General features: G+C 34.1%; 1 protein-coding gene across 4 annotated transcripts in view; it reads left to right on the top strand.

Annotated features, from left to right (window-relative positions):
• Positions 1 to 19,215, top strand: part of SYDE2 (synapse defective Rho GTPase homolog 2) — a 45,259-nt gene that overhangs the window by 3,637 nt on the left and 22,407 nt on the right. For 3 of the 4 annotated variants that reach the window (XM_043877341.1, XM_043877342.1, XM_043877340.1), the window contains exons 2-4: positions 4,504 to 5,199; positions 10,255 to 11,357; positions 15,626 to 15,752. In XM_043877341.1, coding sequence (XP_043733276.1) covers positions 4,504 to 5,199; positions 10,255 to 11,357; positions 15,626 to 15,752 — 1,926 coding nt within the window. Of the gene's footprint in view, positions 1 to 4,503; positions 5,200 to 10,254; positions 11,358 to 15,625; positions 15,753 to 16,992; positions 17,160 to 19,215 lie in introns of all 4 variants that reach the window. The other variant, XR_006335753.1, reaches the window with a different exon arrangement.

Here is a 19,215-nt window from a genome sequence, read left to right on the forward strand (position 1 = left end):
AGAGTTTAGTCTTTTTTAAAAAATTGCTTTTTATGATGGTTAGTTGAATTTACTAACTAACTTTATAGGGTCTTTATACTGGATACTTTATAGGGTCTTTATACTGGATACTTTACAGGGTCTGCATATAATCTTTATTACACCTCCATCCCCTCACCACCCCCCGCCCACCCCCACCACATGAAGGTATGACAGCTATTATAGAACAGCAACAGCAAAAGAAAATAAGAGGTTAAGTACTTTACCCAAGGTCACTTAAACTAGTATATGGTTTATGTATACTAGTATATAGGTTCAAACTATTATGTGGATTCAAACTCAAGTCTTTATAACTCCAAAATCCCTATTTATATAAGGTCAAAGGGACTTTATGGGCTTCCCCCACATCTCAGTGGTAAGAAATCTGCCTGCAGTTCAAGAGACCTGGATTACATCACTGGGTCGGGAAGATCCCCTGGAGAAGGAAATGACACCCACTCTTGTATTCTTGCCTGGAGAAGTCCATGGACAGAGGAACCTGGTAGGCTACGGTCCATGGGGTTGCAAAGAGTAGGATGACTGAGTGACTGAGCACACACGAAAGCAAAGGGACTTGAAATTTCCTTAGAGGTTTGATGTAATTAATTCTATTAAATTGCTTGGATTGAGGAGATGGGAAATAAGTAACTTCCTCAAAGTTGCAAAGAAGTTGAGGGACTCCTAGAATACAATCAATTGCTGTATCCACTTTACACTTTTACCTTTAATTAGTTCAAATTGGTTACTTGGATTCTGTTCTTAATCATGTTTTCTAAAAAATTAACCAGGTAGTCCTGATGAAGCAGTACATTCTTGATTGTATAAAGAGGTTAAATAGCCTAAAGGTTTCTATCACATTTTGCTATACAATATGATTTGTGAGGATATTTTCTTTCAAAATACAGTTATAGCTAGAATTTATAACACAAAACAACTATATAGGGAGATAGAGATAACTAGTCTACATAGGTGTTTTGGAAATTTTTGAGACCATATGACAAATGGAAGCCAAAGTGGTTTTCTGTTTTGATTTCTGGCTCCTATTAAGAACCATTAAAATTTTTGATATTATAATGCTGCCAATGATTTGATACAGAATGTAGTGTTCACACATTGGCCAGTTTGTTACTAGTTGAGATGATTATTTAAGAAATCTAAAGTCATTCCATAGTAAATATTGTTAAGTTTCTGTTAATATTGTTAAGGGAATTTTAATCTATTTACTGACTATACTTCATTATAAGTCTTTTATAAATTTAATTAGCAGATAATACTCAGAAATAAATGGAAATGTTTATTTTCCAAGTTGACCACCAACTTGAGCTAGCTTGGCCTTTTACTGCTTTAAAAAACAATTAGCCTACATTTGGCTCTACTCTTGTTCTGTGATCTGTGAAAGAAGAAAAATTAGGGCATGTAACAAGTAGTATTAAATAGCTGGTATGATCTTGTGCATTATATCTTAAATTGAAGTTGACATTTAATGCAGATTCCTACCAATTCTGTTTTCTGAAATATTTGTAGCTCCATTTTTGTAACTTTATGAGCTATATTTTCTTTATGGGTTTTTCCAATAAATTCTTTTATGCATTAGCCCTTTCAAGACTAGTAAAACTATGTAGGCAAGTAATTTTTGTCTGTCTTCTACATCTAAATCCTTCTGTTAGAAATTCTGCCATTGTGGCCCCAGAAGCAAGCAGGTCCATTTTTTAGTTTCTGTTTTTTTGTTTTGGGAACTGTGCCATAAAACGTCAGAGTTGCTGGTGGCAGGAAAACACTGAGAATTACAAATTCAGCAGAAAACAGTGTTGTGTTGATTTTTGAAAGTCCTACATTTGTAAATGGTGCTTAATGCTTTGAGAATCTCTAAGACTATTTTCCAGACCTTTATCACTCAGATAACTGTGGTTCACAGTTATAGAGCAGAGCTTTTCAAACTTAATGTGCATATGAAATCTTGTTAAAATGAAGGTTTAATATGTGTGAGGGCGGGACCTTGAGGTTCTACATTTTAACAAACTGCCAGTGTAGATGTTGTTATGTGGTACACACTTTTAGAATAGTAAGGCTCTAGAATTCTCAGTACCTCCAATCACCTATCTTGACATATTGTTAAATGTTTTGAAAAAGCATTCTACTTTATTCTGGTGCTTGATACTTATACTATCTCCTTTATTAGAGCAAAGCGATTGAGTTGTTTCTGCTTCAGTTTTTTTTTTTTTTTTAATTTTTATTTATTTATTTTTGGCTCTGCTGAGTCTTCACTGTTGTACTCGTGGTGAGCAGCCTTTTCATTGTGGTGGCTTCTCTTGTTGTGGAGCACAGGCTCTAGGGCCACAAGCTCCAGCAGTTGCAGCACGTGGGCTCAGTAGTTATGGCCCGTGGTCTTAGTTGCTCTTCGGCATGTGGGATCTTCCCAGACCAGGGATCGAACCCGTGTCCCCTGTGTTGACAGGTGGATTCTTAACCACTGGACCACCAGGGAAATCCCTCTGCTTCAGTTTTGTAAGTATAAAGGAGACAGAACCAAACGCTTGAATCTTCAGGTTTCATTGATTAAAGTAAATTAAATCAATTCAAGATATTTATTGAATATCTATTAAATGTTTGCGTATTAGATGCTGGGAGAGTAGGTATCCTTTAGTAGTAATCCAGGTGTACTCCTGCAAACTTTGTAATCGGTTTGAGTGCTGCCTCTTCCGTTTACCAATAGGTGATCTCAGGCAAGTTACTTGACTTTTCTGAGTAGTACTATATAGTTTCAAAATATTTCAAACATTACCTTACCTAATCTTAGGAGCCACTGTATAAGGTTAATTGGGTTGATACTATCATCATGTTCAGAGAGGGTCACCTTACTTCCCTACTTTTAGTAGCTGGCATGCTGTGGGGGGGACAGGTGAGAGCATGGTTTTTGAGGTTAGACAGACTTAAATTTGAATCCTAGGACTAGCACCTTGACCATATTCTTCATATGTTTGAAGCTTATGGAACTAATTCAACCTGTCTCAAGATTGTTGTGGGAGGTTAAAGGAGGTTAAGGTCTTTCTTATTGCTTTATTTCTTGTTCCTGCCACATAATAGGCACTCAGTAAATATTTCTTGAGTAAATAAATATTTGACATAGTAGGCATTCATGGGAGATTTCTTCCCTTCTAATTCTAAGTCTGTTCCTCTATTCTTGCCTCTGGAACTAATTGAACTTGAAGCCCAGTTTGTGTTTAAGGCTTTGTTTTGTTTTTAAATTAATCTGCTTGATTAGGTAACATTTAGGGTTATAAAAAGGGCAAATTTACATTTTCAAATGATTTTTTTCAGTAGAAGGGAGGTTACTGAAAACCTTGATTAAACATGAACCTAATTTTTTGGTTGTTGTTAAGCTCCTCAAAGTTTAATGTGTTTTTATCACTCTCTGTTACTAGACTACTATATTTTACTTGCTGTAATACTAAAATGAATCAACCATATACGCACTCAGAGTAGCACAGATTATAATTTACAAACCTGGCATGATCTTAAAATTAGAAATATGGTTTTGTTTTAATTATTTATGCATAGTAAATTAGCATTATGATATATATTATTTAGTTTATTGACTGTCACTGAAGCTGGCTTTATGTAACTTTTTGGAAGTGTAAAAATTTTCCCCTTTATATGGAATTAATGTTATATATACGTTTTTAGAGTCTTATCCATTATATTAATACATGCACAAATCTAAGTATTTGATGTCCTACATTGGGCTATGAATTCCTTAAGGCAGGTACCATTTTGTTCATTCTTGTATTCTTGCTACTTAAGCTTGTGCCTATCAGTAATATAGCTGTGTTGTGTTTATTGTGAGAAGGGATACTTAGTCCTAATCAAGGGCCTTCTTAGGGATTTTTAATTTTAATTTTTGCTCTAGATATTTAGAACTTAAACTCTGTATGAGTTGCTACTGCATTATATGGTTAGAAAACTAATGTTATTTTGAAATTTCAATAATCAGTAAGACACTTAGTAATAAATGAGGTACATTTATTTTGAAAGATTTTTTCAAAGTTAATCTCTGTGTAAAAGGTAATAATATTACTTTGTAGTTTCTAAAGTTCTTGTAGTAGTGAGTTGAAAGTTCCTCATATTAATTAAAGGCATGCTGTGTACCAGGCATTCTGTACAAGCTTTTTATAAAACATGTTTTGCTTAGGATAAAGCTGTTTTAGCCCTATGATATTTATAAAGGTAGTTTCAGGGCTTGTTTATCGTTTTTCTTAAGAATTCTTAAAAAAAAAAAAAAAAAAAAGAATTCTTATGGTGCCTGATAACTAAATAATAGAAATCTAAAATTTTTCTTATTTAAGTTTAGTCTCTGAATGTGATTAATATTACACTTTTCTTTCTTCTTATATTTTTAAAAACAGTATTTTAATAACTGGTCTTTAGTGACATTCTTTCTTGGTATGCCAGGTATTATATTCTACCTTCTTTTTTTCTTTGAAACAGATTTATTTGCAAATGTCTATGAATCTTCAATGAAGAGAAATGAACTCGAAGATCTGAAGGATAATATTGGCTTCAGGGGTCATCAGCCACTTAACAGCATCACTGTGTCAAAGAAACGCAATTGGCTATATCAAAGTACTCTGAGATCTTTTAATTTGGAAGAAGAAAATAAGAAATGCCAAGATATAAGTCATTTATCTGTTTCACCTATTTCTCTACCTAAACAGCAGCTGTCACAACATTTTCTCAAATCATCTGAAGGATATTGTACGTATATGGCATGTAATGCTACAAATTCTTCATTATCAAGAAACTGTTCATTAGACTTTAATGAGGAAAATGATGCAGATGATGAAGGAGAAATATGGTACAACCCCATCCCGGAGGATGATGACTTTGTTATATCAAATGCCTTGAGTTTTGGTGAGACAGACTCTGCTGTTCTGAAGTTTCCTGATGTCGGTTTGAAAGTATTATCTGGCAGTAACCTAATGAAAGCAGAGCAGTGCACTGAAGACTTGCTCTGCTCGTCTGAACACACAGGCGATGTTCAGACCACACAGTCAAACGCGATAAATCCTGTAGATCCCATCTGTCCCACAGAGTTTGTGCAGCAGTACAAGCAAAGGCATAGACACAAGATGCAAGAACGTACAATTATAGAGGACAGCCCCATGTTGAAATCTCCTTTTGCAGGTAAAGATGATCATATATCTGCCATTTCTTCTTTCATTTTCAATTCTTTGGCAGTTTCTAAAACTAAGTATAGATGTTTATTGTAGCCTTGTACCTTTCCTTACAATGTGAGTGTATTTTATGAAAATAAAACTCAAAAAGGTTTATAAACATTTTTATATACATGCCGGTTTAATTATTCCTATCACAGACTTGGTTTTGTAAGGGGTGAAGGAGCTGGAATCCTACACCAACTTTTAGTGTGTATGATGTGGTTTAATATGGCTGTCATTTGAGGCAGTAATTACTTTTCTCTTAGTTGAAAGAATGGAGTCATGGGGACTGGAAAAGATGTTTTCTTTGTGAATGTCTTGTTTTGCTTCATTCATGTATACATTCATTCACACCTAGCCTGGCCACAGATGAAAAATTTTATGTTCAGTATACTAGTAGTCATTAGTTTTCACTTTTGTGCCTACATTTCCTCAGAAACAAAGGAAAAGAAGAAGAGAAAAAGACCAGAGCTGAAAGTAAATATTTTGCAAATAGGTGCTACAATAGATAGGGAACCCAGAAAGGAAGTAATTGAATATATATTAAGTTGAACCATATGAAATTGCCAATATTTAACAGCTTTTGACCCGAAAAAAACCTGATATTTCATATAGTTCAACCTAATGGTTTTATTCTTTTTTGATTTCTGATGTGCTTCTTTTTAAATTTAGTCCCAGATGTATTACCTAGAAAACAGAGCATAAGCACTTTTGAAGTGAAGTGAAAGTTACTCAGTCGTGTCCAACTCTTTGAGACCCAGGGCAGAATCCTGGAGTGGGTAGCCTTTCCCTTCTCCAGGGGATCTTCCCAACCCAGGAACTGAACTCAGGTCTCCCACATTGCAGGCAGATTCTGTACCAGCTGAGCCACAAAGGAAGCCCAAGAATACTAGAGTGGGTAGCCTATCCCTTCTCTAGCAGATCTTCCCAACCCAGGGATCATACCAGAGTCTCCTGCATTGCAGGTGGATTCTTTACCAACTGAGCTATAAGGGAAACCCTAAGCACTTTTAGTTGCAATTATTAAATGTTTTTTAGAAAGCAGTTCTATTTTATATCAAAGATTTTAATTTAGAATATTTCAAATGATACAGAATATTCAAATATGTGGGGTGTAGCTGGTGTCCCTATACTTGTCCGTATACATTGGGTGGTGGTATTTATTTAAATGGTGGCAGCCTACTTCCAAACATCAGTATCTGCATCTCTACTTGGAGGACTCCTTCCAAAGTGTTAGGGAGTCTCCTGCAGGTCAGCCTGAGAGTGCCCTTTTCAACTCCTGATTGACAGGAGTTGGTGTAGGCCTACACCAGCTCTCTCCACCCTTGTTGGGATAATTCTACATTGTTTCCCAGTTTTCTCATGAACTTAAGCTCTAGTTACCCATAGTGGTAGCAGGCTTGATAATTCACCTTGAATTTTCTCCTGACTTTTCTCACTTTCTTGCCGATATTTTTGTACTTTACAAATAAACTACTTGCATTTGGATCCTTTTCTCAGGGATGTGAGGAGGAGGAGTAAATGTTACATTGATAAGAAAAAAAAAAGTTAAAAAACAGTGTGAACTATATCATGTTAATTTTGAAAGAAACAATGAAAAGCTATACTGGAAATGTTAATATCTGACTCCCCCACCCCCAACCCCAATGTTGGGATTAAAATTTTGTGTATGTGTGCATATCTAAATGTAAACTGATTTTCCACAGTGACTGTGTTTTTCTTTTGTAATGTGGATGGGAAGAGTAATAAATGGTATATAAAATAATAATTTGAAACACAGGTTGAGATCCAGATGGAGTGATGAGGAAAGCTTGCAGGAGAAGGGCAGACAGATAGTGATGGGTGTGGAATGGTGCAGAAAAGGCAAGAGGGCATAAGTATAAGAAAATCAGTGTATATAAAGTGAGATACACTTTAAGTACTGTCTTTAAACTTTATTATTTTATGTTTGTCGCAAACTGTGTATCCGTTAAGAGAACAGACATTACTGAAAAAACAAAAACAACCACCCAAATTTGAAAGTACAGAAGGATGTCAATTATGTCTCCTTTCTTACTGTTATTCTTCTCCTAAGCTTACTGTTACAACAAGTACATTCCTATGTTGACCAAAGGAGATATCTAGACTATTTATATAATCTTCTTTTTGTTTTAATATGATCAGAAAGGTTATTTACCTAAAGTGACAATGTTTTTTTTAGCAACATTGGCAAAAATCTGTTGAGAAATAGACAAAGAGAATGGTTAAATTTCAAAATAGTGTTTTGATTAAGAAATAGGAAAGCTTAAGTACTTTTAATATGAATGACAGTTTTATGATCATCCTGACACAATTATGACTGCTTTTTGCCGATTAACTTCTGGATATATATGTACCTTTTATCTAGTTGCTGTCATAGTGGACTATTTTTGGATTTCGCTGATTTCATTTATTATCTATACTTTGTATTCTTACATGTGGTGGTGGTTTAGTTGCTAAGCCGTGTCTGACTCTTGTGACCCCGTGGACTGTAGCCTGCCAGATTCCTTTGTCCATGGGATTCTCCAGGCAAGAATACTGGAGAATTTCCTTCTCCACAGGATATTCCTGACCCAGGAATCGAACCTGGCTCTCCTGCATTGCAGGCAGATTCTTTACCGACTGAGCTATGAGGGAAGCCCTATTCTTACATGTAGATTAATATTATTGTTCCCCAATTTTTATAGTATTTAACTGGGTTGATGTGCCCTATCTGACTGGTTCCTTATTGTTAGGTGTTAATAGAATGTTTCCACTACTACTGTGGTGATCTTTATTGTGATCTGTTTTGCTTCATTAAGATTGATTACTATTAATAGTATCTTTACTTGGTCTTTACAGCTGGCAACTATTATAGGTAATTTCTATATTGTATTTCCTAAAAAGTTTACCAGTTTACAGGCAACTAACAATTGGTTAATTCAATTATTCAATATACATTTAGTTCCTGCTATGTTCCATTTACTGTTCTAGGTGCTGAAGGGAATGTGCCAGTTTCAATTGATTCTAGTCTGGTTCATAAATTTATTTTGAAAGATTTTTCCTTTTTTGCTTTCCCTTTATAGCTAATCTGTGATTTGATTAGTATAACTGTGGTTTAATTTTAAATGATTGTTGAACTTGGTCGTATTTCAGCTCTTGGATTTTATAAAAAATAAAGCATTTTTGTTTCAATAAATTCAGTCTTGCCTGCAGTAGAAATATGTTTAAAAAAAAGTCATTATATTAGATTGACTTTTTAATAAAACCTAGAACAATTTTGTATACTGGGTAGCTTCTTTAGGCCATGAAAAAATAGATAGATTGTATGCTACAGCAGGACTCTGATTACTGTAGAATATTTTAGACCAGTAAACCAGTAGAATTGTACTACAGTTTACAGTATAAGGGAATGCTTTGTCTAGTTTATCAAACACTCCATTTCTTATTAGTTACGTACCAGAGAAGCCCAACAGGCATACTTAAAATAGTCCTTTCTCTGTAAAGAAACTATTTTGTCAATAGGACACACAAATAAGGATGGAGAGAGGACTGTTAAGACTATTTTAATACTTTAAAGAAAGGTCATTTAATCTATTGATTTTTTGAAATGAATAAACACTTTTCTCATTTTAATTGTCAAATGTGGTACTACATAGAGTAGCCTCTGGTACTAGGGTCATTAAGGATCTTTATAAGGAATAATTAGATAAAGTATGAAAAATTAATTCAAATTTTAAATAATTGGGATAATACTATGTTTTTCTTTAAAGGCACAGTTTAAATTTATATAATATTAAATTTTTAGAAGCTACTTTCAATTTGCTCTATTAATTTGAAAACTTACCAGGAAATATTCAGATTTTTAAATGAAATTTATTAGCTTTACATCCTTGTTTTTTTTAAAGTGGGAATTAAAAGTTTAAGGTTAAATGGAATGCTTTAACTTCTTAATAATAGTTGATGAAAGGTCTTTGAAAGTCACTTTGATGTATATGTATGGAAAGAAAAATGTTTAAAAAGATGGAAAGACTGCACGTATAGTATTTTAGAGCACAGATTCTGAAAGCCTGTGTTCAGATATGAGTCCTTATTCTTCCACTTACCAGATTTGTGATTTTAGACGAATTAGACAGCTCATGCATCAATTTTCTCATCTGGAGACTGGTATCTTAACTCATAAGGTTATTATGAGAGTTAAATGAGGGTCCGTGCATACTAATTATTAAATTAAGTTTTCATACTTTGTCTAGCTCAGTAAAAGTTGACTGGTATTATTTTTAATAATAAATATTATAATTTAATAATAATAATAGAAGCTACTTTTGATATAATTTTCACTGCTATATTACCGTGATTAATCTCCTGGTAGTGCAGTTTTACAATGATCAATCTTTTGGTGATATGGACTGTTATTTATTTGTGTTTTCTAAATTTTTACAAAACTTTTTATTGTAAGCCTGAGTAACTTTGACATTCAGAAAAAATAAAGCAATTTTTGAGGAGAAAAATTTGAAAGCGTCTTAACACTTTATTCTTTATGGAAACTGAAAATTATAAGGAAATACATTTTTTCAATCATTCTTATATTAGGTGAAATTTCTAAATAAATACATTAAGGTAGGAAATGTAAAAATTGATGTTTTAATATGTTAAAATGAACATATTAAAATAGGAAGCTTTCCTAGTTTTCTTTGATATCCACTGTTTACAGTTATAAATACATACTCACTGAAGTATATTGCAGTGGGAAAGATTTAAAAGGAACCTATATTACCTTTCCTGCAGACCTTCATAATAGAAAAGCAGATGAAGAGGAAGATGTTTCTTTCCACCATCAGCCTTTTGTAGATCTTGATATTCTGCTTAAACTTGGTAATGGGAATTCAGCTAAACTTTTGACTAAACCTCACCATTAAGATGAAACAGGGAATAATTTCTGCCCATATGAGAGCTTGTTAAATTTATGGTTTATAAAGTAAAAAGAAATTGAAACATATCACCTTATTTATTTATTTTTTTCAAGGTCCAGGGAGTGTAGCTGCTACAAACAAGACTGATTTGGGAGTTATGGAACCATCTTCACCAAGCCCTAGCCCTGTGAAAAAAGGCAGTTCAATAAATTGGTATTTCCCGGATAAAATAAAATCTCCAAGAACTGTGAGGAAACTTTCCATGAAAATGAAAAAGTTGCCAGAACTGAGCCGAAAACTGAGTGTTAAAGGAACCTTGAATTATGTAAACAGTCCAGATAATACTCCTTCTTTGTCTAAATGTAACTGTCAAGAGATTCATCATGCTGTTATTCTACCTTCTGGGAATACAACCACAGCTGCTAAGAGGAATGTAATAAGTCGGTACCATCTTGATACCAGTGTGTCTTCTCAGCACAGCTATCAGAAGAAAACGTCCGTGAGTTCTAAGTATTCCTGCAAAGGTGGTTACCTCAGTGATGGAGATTCACCTGAACTGATAGCCAAATCTAGCAAATATGGACCCGAAAACAAATTTGCAAAAGGAAAAGACATAATTCCAAATAGCAGCAGCAAGAATGAAATAGACATTGATGCTTTTAGACATTACAGCTTTTCTGATCAACCTAAGTGTTCACAGTACATATCTGGGCTCATGAGTGTGCACTTCTATGGTGCTGAGGATTTAAAACCACCTAAGACAGACTCAAAAGATGTCTTTTGTGCAATTCAGGTAGATTCAGTGAACAAAGCCAGAACAGCTTTGCTCACATGTCGAACAACGTTTTTAGACATGGATCACACTTTCAACATAGAAATTGAAAATGCACAGCATTTGAAATTAGTAGTGTTTAGTTGGGAACCCACTCCAAGAAAAAACCGAGTGTGTTGTCATGGAACTGTTGTTCTTCCCACCTTATTCCGAGTGACAAAGACACATCAATTGGCTGTCAAACTTGAACCTAGAGGTCTTATTTACGTAAAAGTGACTCTTTTGGAACAGTGGGAGAATTCACTTCATGGGCTAGATGTAAATCGAGAACCAGTAATATTTGGTGTTGATATTCGAAAAGTTGTAGAGAAAGAAAATATAGGCTTGATGGTACCACTTCTGATTCAGAAATGTATTATGGAAATTGAAAAGAGAGGCTGTCAGGTATTATTTTACTGTGTTTCTCTATTGCCCCCTTATCTATCTGTTTAAGTAATTCAATTTATTTATAGTAAGTCTTAAGGAGTTCAAGGTAAGTTTAAAAAAATCTAATTTCGACTTTTTCTCATTCCTATTCTTTATTTTTATTACATTGCTGTTTAGGATATAATTTATGCCTTAACCTGTGTTGTCAGTGATTGAAAGCATGCTAGATGGTTCTTTATGTTTGATGCAGGGCTGCATGGACTTAAACTTTGAGATGAAGATATGGCATTTTACAGTGACATTCCTAGGAAAAGCCAGAGCTAATAACGTGGACTAAGACTAATTCATTTAAGTAATGTTTTTGCATAGTTTGACTTTCCTTTGATAGAGAGTTCAACAGTGACTCTTATAACCCTGTTTCACTCCTAAAATTAACTCCCTGCCCTTATTTCCTGTTCTCCCTTAGTTCCACACTTTGGAAAGCATAAGCTTATCCATGTCTTACCTTTGGGATAGCATGGTCGATAAGGAGAGGTCCTACTAATAAAAGCACATCTCATTCTCTTTTCCTTTTAAAGAAGGTAAAAGCAGTTCATTAGAACAAACAAAAAACCTGGTGCTATTTGTAACAAGATGGGCTTCCCTCGTGGCTCGGATGGTAAAGAATCTGCCTGTAATACAGGAGACCTGGGTTCGATCCCTGGGTTGGGAAGTTCCCCTGGAGAAGGAAATGGCAACCCACTTCACTATTCTTGCCTAGAGAATTCCACGGACAAAGGAGTCTGGTGAACCTTAGTCCATGGGGCATAAAGAGTCGGACATGACTGATACTTTCACTTTCATGTAAATGTGAACCAGTTGGTAGACCTTATTTTTTGGGCTTTCCTGGTGGCTCAGTCAGTAAAGAATCCACCGGCCAAATGCAGGAGATACAGGAGACTCTGGTTCGATCCGTGGGTTGGGAAGATCCCCTGGAGAAGGAAATGCCAACCCACTCCAGTGTTCTTTTCTCGGAAATCTCATGGACAGAGAAGCATGGTGGGCATGGACAGAGAAGCATAGTTCATGGGGTTGCAAGAGTTGAACACGAATTAGTGACTACACCACCACCTCCAGACCTTATCTTTATTTTCATTAATACTTGTAGAATGACAATGAAAAGCAGTATATCACTGAGAATATTAATATGAGGTACAAGTAATTATTTATACTAATCTTTTGCAATACAAAATAAGCCTTAGAATCATTACTAAAGTATTTTGCTTTAGTGCTATCAGAATTTATAACATTGATCAAAAATATCAAGGATGAATACCATAAAATCTGAAATATGATTTCTTTAGAAGAATGTAGAAGCAAATGTAAAATAACCTACCTTGAATTTAACATGGGAACTATAGAAACCTCCTAACTTAATGAAGTTTGATATAAAGATACAGGAAACTTAGATTCTGGTTTCTCATCCTTTATTGTGTGATGTTGGGCAAGTCACTTAATCTCTGTGAGTCTTTTCTGCTTATATTAATAAAAATAGATGTAGTAACTTTCTGAAGCTGAGAGGTAGGATATTTGAATTTTTGAAACCTCTTTCAGATATGTGATTCTATCAAGTCAAGTTTGTGTTGCCTGGGTGGAAGTGAGGCCTTTAGAATCCAGCTTTTGGTCCAGTTACTCTTTTCTTAAGGGCGTCTATTTTCCCTCCATATTTTTTCCCAGGCAGCATATAGACAAGCCAGAGGTTAGGCAGACTTTAAATAAAGCTAAAGTCTTTTACAATTGTACATTAAAACGTGTGTTAGTTGCTCAGTCATGTCTGACTCTTCGTGACCCCATGAATTGTAGCCTGTGCATGGAATTCTCATGTGCATGGAGTGGGTAGCTGTTTCCTCCTCTAGCGGACCTTTCCGATTCAGGGATTGAACCCCGGTCTCCTGCATTGCAGGCAGATTCTTTACCGTCTGAGCCACCAGGGATGCCCCATAAGTAATTCAAATAGCACTATACTTTTGCAGTCTATTTTTTAAAAATATTTTATAAACAGCAAGTAGATAAGACTGTTTTAAGTGATTTTTAAATGCCAAGAAAATATTTTTTAGGAATGCTTTTTATTCCTATAAAGTTTAGAAAGATTTATTTTAATAAGGAATTATTTCCTGTGAAATAAAAAGTCAGATTTACAGTTATATGTTTGAAACAGTTCTTCTTAAACACCTTTTCTTGTTTTGTCTCTTTTGCTTCTCCCTGTTCCACCCCAATACACATACAGAAAGAGGCTGATATGTGCCTGTATTTTATAAACCAGCATACTGCTTAAATTTTGTTTACCTTTCTAGTCAGTATTCTTTTTTTTTTTAACCATGACAATCAGGTTTTTCTAGTCATACAAAAATAGTTTGTGATATTTTCCAAATACTTGGAAGGCTACTATCATGCGTCTCCTGCTTCGAGTTGGAAAAGATTAGTATAGAAATCATACTCATGGTCCATCCAGTTTAGATTCTGTCCTTACTAGAGGCATCAAGCATGTACTTCAAGTGTTTGATTTAAGAAATCAGCCTCTGAAGTTAAGGAATATATCCTAAAATATTCCTCCCTGATTTATGTATAGTATATGTTCCTTCTTTTATTCACTTTTAAAAACTATATTTGTAATTTCAGCTTTTGGGATAACACATTAAATTATCACCTGCTATTGAAGTATTACTTTCTTTAATTTGTTCTATGTTCATCTTTCTCAAGCTTAAGAGGATACATCTTTATGAGATTTTTGTGACACTTTAAGTTTGCTTACACTAGAAGGGCTCTACTCAAGTTGGTTTCTTCTAATGTTGTAGTGTTTCCTTTGATCCTGTTTAATATTTTAGTTTCATTTTCTGGATCATTTGCCATTCTGATTTTCTTTCTCTTGATGATGTAACTAACACCTGCCACTGTCAATATGAATACACCATGAATGTGGAGAAGAATAGGAAATTTGAATTTTATTCCTAGTACATTCCTTGGTTTCCCATATCCTGTTGATCCTTTTGAATTCAGCAGCACCTTGAACTACCTTCTTTTAGAAATTGTTGTAGGTTCTCTACTATCTTTCAATTAATACTGAGTGCTTGTCATCTCAAATATTTTGAATAACATTTCCGTGGATCCATTCCTGACACTTTCTTATATTAAGACCCACCTTTTGTAGTGTAGTCTATCAGTTATTTAATAATTCATAAGAGGTTAGTGTCATAAGTAAACCTGTAAATTTCATTTGCTTTCTTCTCTAGATCATTTTTAATATTTTTAAATGATTTCTAGTTCAGATCCTTGGGGATCGCATTGTGTGTTTTCACTTTATTTCTGTCTTGAAGTTGGATATCTTTATGCAGTCTTTCAATTCAAGGTGACTGAACTTCTTCCTAAATAGTCTTTGATGTAAAAGTATAGATGACGACCACTTTCCTCAATTTTCATGAAGATTTTTTCTTTTAAAAGGCCCCAGTTGCTTAATCAGGCCTGTTTTCTCTTTAAGATACCATGTTGATTTTCTCTTAGTGAATTTATATTGAACTAACAATGTTTAAAAAACAAATCTTTTTAATGTAGATTGAAGGGAGAGTGAGTGGTGTCTTTGCACCGTAAATACCTTTATGTTATTTCCACTGAATTTCCCTCAATGCTTTATAATCAATTCATTTGATAAGTTAAAAAAAAACCCTAGATTTGTTTTCATTTCTTCCCGAGAAACTTTAAAAGATAACTTTGCACAAATAGTTTCCTGGAACCTTATTTCAAATGTATACTTAAAAAAAAAAAAACAAAAAAAAACTGAGTCTATAGCGTTTAAAAATAAACTGAGTTTTAAACAAATTAAATAACTTGACCAAATTCACCAAGCAAGGAGTGATAGTGTGGGGCTTTATGAATCCAAAATCTTTGATTAGCTGTTGTGCTGTATTACTTCAATCTGGAGCAAAATATGTAAAAGGGCACCCATGGAGATATTGGTTGAGTGTATAAAATTAAAGGGAAGGGATTGTGTCTTTGCTTAAGATATTATAGCTAGCACTACAGGTGACATAGTATATCATTTGAATTTAAATGAAAGTATAAAATTTGTATTAAACTGTAACTACCATCAGTATAGTCTGTGGTGAGACTTCAGAAGCTTATGTTTGAGATATTTTTAATTAAATGCCATCAGAATGTATAAGATTGCCAAAGTCATGTGATTTGTACATACTGTACTATTATATTTTCTTTTTATCCAATTTACCATAATGCAGCAATAATTTTATTTCTAGGTAGTAGGCCTATACCGATTATGTGGCTCGGCAGCAGTCAAGAAAGAACTTCGAGAGGCTTTTGAGAGGGATAGCAAAGCTGTTGGTCTGTGTGAAAGCCAGTACCCAGATATAAATGTAATAACAGGTAATAAATAGATGTTATTTTTATATCCACATTCTGAAAGACTACCTCTGCAGGAAAGAGAATTGAAATACTGTTTTGGTATTATTCTGAAGTCTTTTTTTCCTTCTTTCACAAACACTACTGTGTTATTTTCTATGGGGAGGTACCAAGATATGGTCCCTGTTCTCAAACAGCCAACCTTTGGAAAGAGTAAGACCTACATTAAATTAGCTCCAGTAACTGACAGAAGGAAAAGGGTATCTTGTCTTCACAGAGTGATAAATAAAATGCCATCAGGTTCAGTTTGACTGGTGCATAGGTAATATAAGGGGCATTGACTATCTGGTTAGAGAATTTAGATTTATTTACTAGGCAGAGGGAATCCATCAAAGATCTTTGAGCAGAGGAATGAAATCTTCAGAGATAGTCTTCAGGAATACTTATCTGGCAAGTCTGTGTGATGGATTGATATTAAAAGATAGAAGAGGAAAGAAAACCAGTTAGGATTCTTGGCAATAGTCTCAGCAAAGAGGTGATGAGAGCAGATGGCATCTTAACAGCAGTAGCAACAGCAGGAAGGAATATAATTAGAAGTATATGAAGACAGGGAGGGCCCAGATAAACATGACTTTGACACCTGGTTGATTGGATTCCATTAGCAGAAATAAGAAAGAGAAAACTACTGCTTTTGGTGGAGAAATGTAGAAAAAGAAAATGAATTGGATTTCTTTTCAAACATATTGAACTTGAGGTGCCAGTTGGAGATCTCAGCGGATATATCAAGCAAAGTTGAAAGTGCTTATCTGCAGCTGAGGAGAGGATGTAGTAGAATGTGAATGGTCTGTTACTTGCCCAGGTGATGAATACAGTTCAATGTACAGCATTGCAAATACTCTTCTAAAACCCTGAGTGATGAAAATGGCAATTTGATGGTCATTGGCACTAGTTATAATGAACACCTTCCAATTGTCTGTAAAGTTTCAAAAGACCAGAACTTTGAGGATCTCCAAACTTTGGAGGCAGGCAAAGAAAGAAGAAACATCTAAAGAGATTGAGAGGACAGGAGTCAGAAAGTTTGGGAAACAAGAAACAATAGAGTTTTCAGGGCAAGGTGCGATGCAGTATCATTCTGTGGAGAGATCATACGAGATGAGAGCAGAAAAAAAGGCCTTTAGGAGATTTTTGATAACTAATCAATATTTGAGGACTATTGGCTTATAATTCCATGTTTGTTTTTTGTTGTTGTTTTGCTTTTTATTAGCAAAGTTTTCAAGCGTAGAATACTATGGTAAACCTTCTTTGTCCATCATCTGGCTTCCGTAATGACCAAACCTGTTTCATTTATACCCCTCATTTGATTCTCCCCAAACTTGGACTGTTTTGAACCATAATCTCAGATATCACATCCTTTCACCTACAGATGCTTTGGTATGTATTTCCAGATTGTCTATGTATTTTGATAGTCTTTCTCTTCTCTCTATTGTCAACTACCATTTTTTTTCCCTTGCTCTAACAATATTTGTTTTTATCTTCTAAATTGCTTTCTTATTTTGCACACAGTTATCTAGGTGAGAATTTGAGGAGGGCTCAACTTGCACATATTAGAGATTTTTAATGATTGAAATCCTTAAAGCCAACTTTTAGCATTGAGACTTTGCAAATAATTGAGCTTCCCAATCTCTGAACTCTGAATGACTGTATTTTCATCTATTATTTAATATACATTCTTGGATAACTAAGTTTCATCCCAAGCATTTTAATCCTAAAAGAAGACAAACCAAAGCACTTTTTTTCCTGTAAGTTTTAGCAAACCAGAAATAATGGTTACTTTTATTTTTCTAATGGAAGAAGATTTATTATTTCTACTAAAAAATGGGTCATTTCTACAAAAAGGTAGATTTTTTTTCCCTTAGTAGTATATAATTAACAGGGTTAACAAAAGACTCATTTTATGAATTTATTAAAGAGAAATTTTACAAATATCAATTCTCAGAAAATTACATTCTGAATAAAAAGAGGTTTTGTCTTAGTTGAAGCCTGGACTTGGAGATAAAAATTATGTCAAATGTGTACAGTTTAAGAAGATGAAGTGATGTGGTTTGAATTGTCAGAAATTTGTAGCATATGCAGAATATATGACAATAGATCAATGAATGTTAGATTTATAGAAGCATTCTTTTCTAAAGTTGAGAGTTTCCATAATTTATGAATTAGATATTTCTTGGCTTTATTCTTTGTATTCCATTTCATTAAAGTTGTTTTTCAGAAGAACCAAGAGCTCTTTTCTTTCTTGATAAAAGGCCAATGGAATGATTTAAGCTTTGTCTGAGAAATACCATTGGAATTGCAATAAATTATACACAGGGGCTCATCATGGCTCAACATTTGGGGAGTTGGCCAGTAATAGTGTTGCCTCATGTGTTTGTTCCATGTGAACTCACATTTCTAAGTAAACTTTGAAATATAATTAACAGTTCAATAGGTCTAAAAGAGATGTTAATGGAGTGAATGATAGAGTTTACTCACAGTTTAATGTGTTCTTAGTAATTGGTTTGTCTGGAATACAGAATGAAGTACTCCAGACAAACCAGATTTTTTTCAATCAGGTACAAAATTTAAGGTGTAAAATCTATTCATCGTTTTAAGAGAAGATATTAGACAAGTCAGTGTATTTATTATTTAGTGATTATTAAAAGTTTTAGGCAGAGAGAATGGTGAATTTTGTGACTGAGAATTAATAAAATATAGGTACTTCAAACCAGTCTCTGAGAAATAGATGTAGTTTTAGAGATAGAATGCCCTTTTATTTTCAGTGTGGTGATACCTATATTGCATCACAGGGATGAGTAGAATCTTCCTGTGTAGTTGGTCCTTGTGCCTGAAGGTAAGAGGCATATGATTTCATAGTATCTAACTATTACAGGGCAGCTTAAACCGGTTCTTTATTTACCAATAATTGCCTGCTTCAAGTAAATGATAAAAGATATACTGTGTTGCATTAAATAAACTTCATCATAAATTTCCCCCAAGTCTTTTCTAAGTAGCTTCTGTAGCATTAAAGATTGTCACCACAAATTTATTATCTTATGTTTTTTATGTCCCAAAGTGTTTGAAAGATGTTAAGAAGGCAATATGGTTTTAAGATGCCCCTGTCTATCACTAAGTTTTTGAGATACGGCCATATGGCCAATTTCTAGATTTATGAGTCGCTATATCTTATATGTCACAATGTACTATAAATACTTCCTCTCTGTATCATTTTATAAAATCTTTTGATTATTTTTCCTGTGAAGTTAGTCAGCATTTATTAATAGAAAAGCAATAATAACCTTAACTTCATTGAACATAATATGCTGAGCATAATCTACGTGCTTAATGTTTGTTATAATAATTCTCCCCTCTTTGCCTTCAGATTATAGTGAAGTAAGTAATCTTGAACCTGGATCAATTTAAAATTCCATTTATATTAATGGTTGTTTGGTAT

Source organism: Cervus elaphus, chromosome 20 (assembly GCF_910594005.1).
Source record: "Cervus elaphus chromosome 20, mCerEla1.1, whole genome shotgun sequence".
NCBI classification, from domain to species: Eukaryota; Metazoa; Chordata; class Mammalia; order Artiodactyla; family Cervidae; genus Cervus; species Cervus elaphus.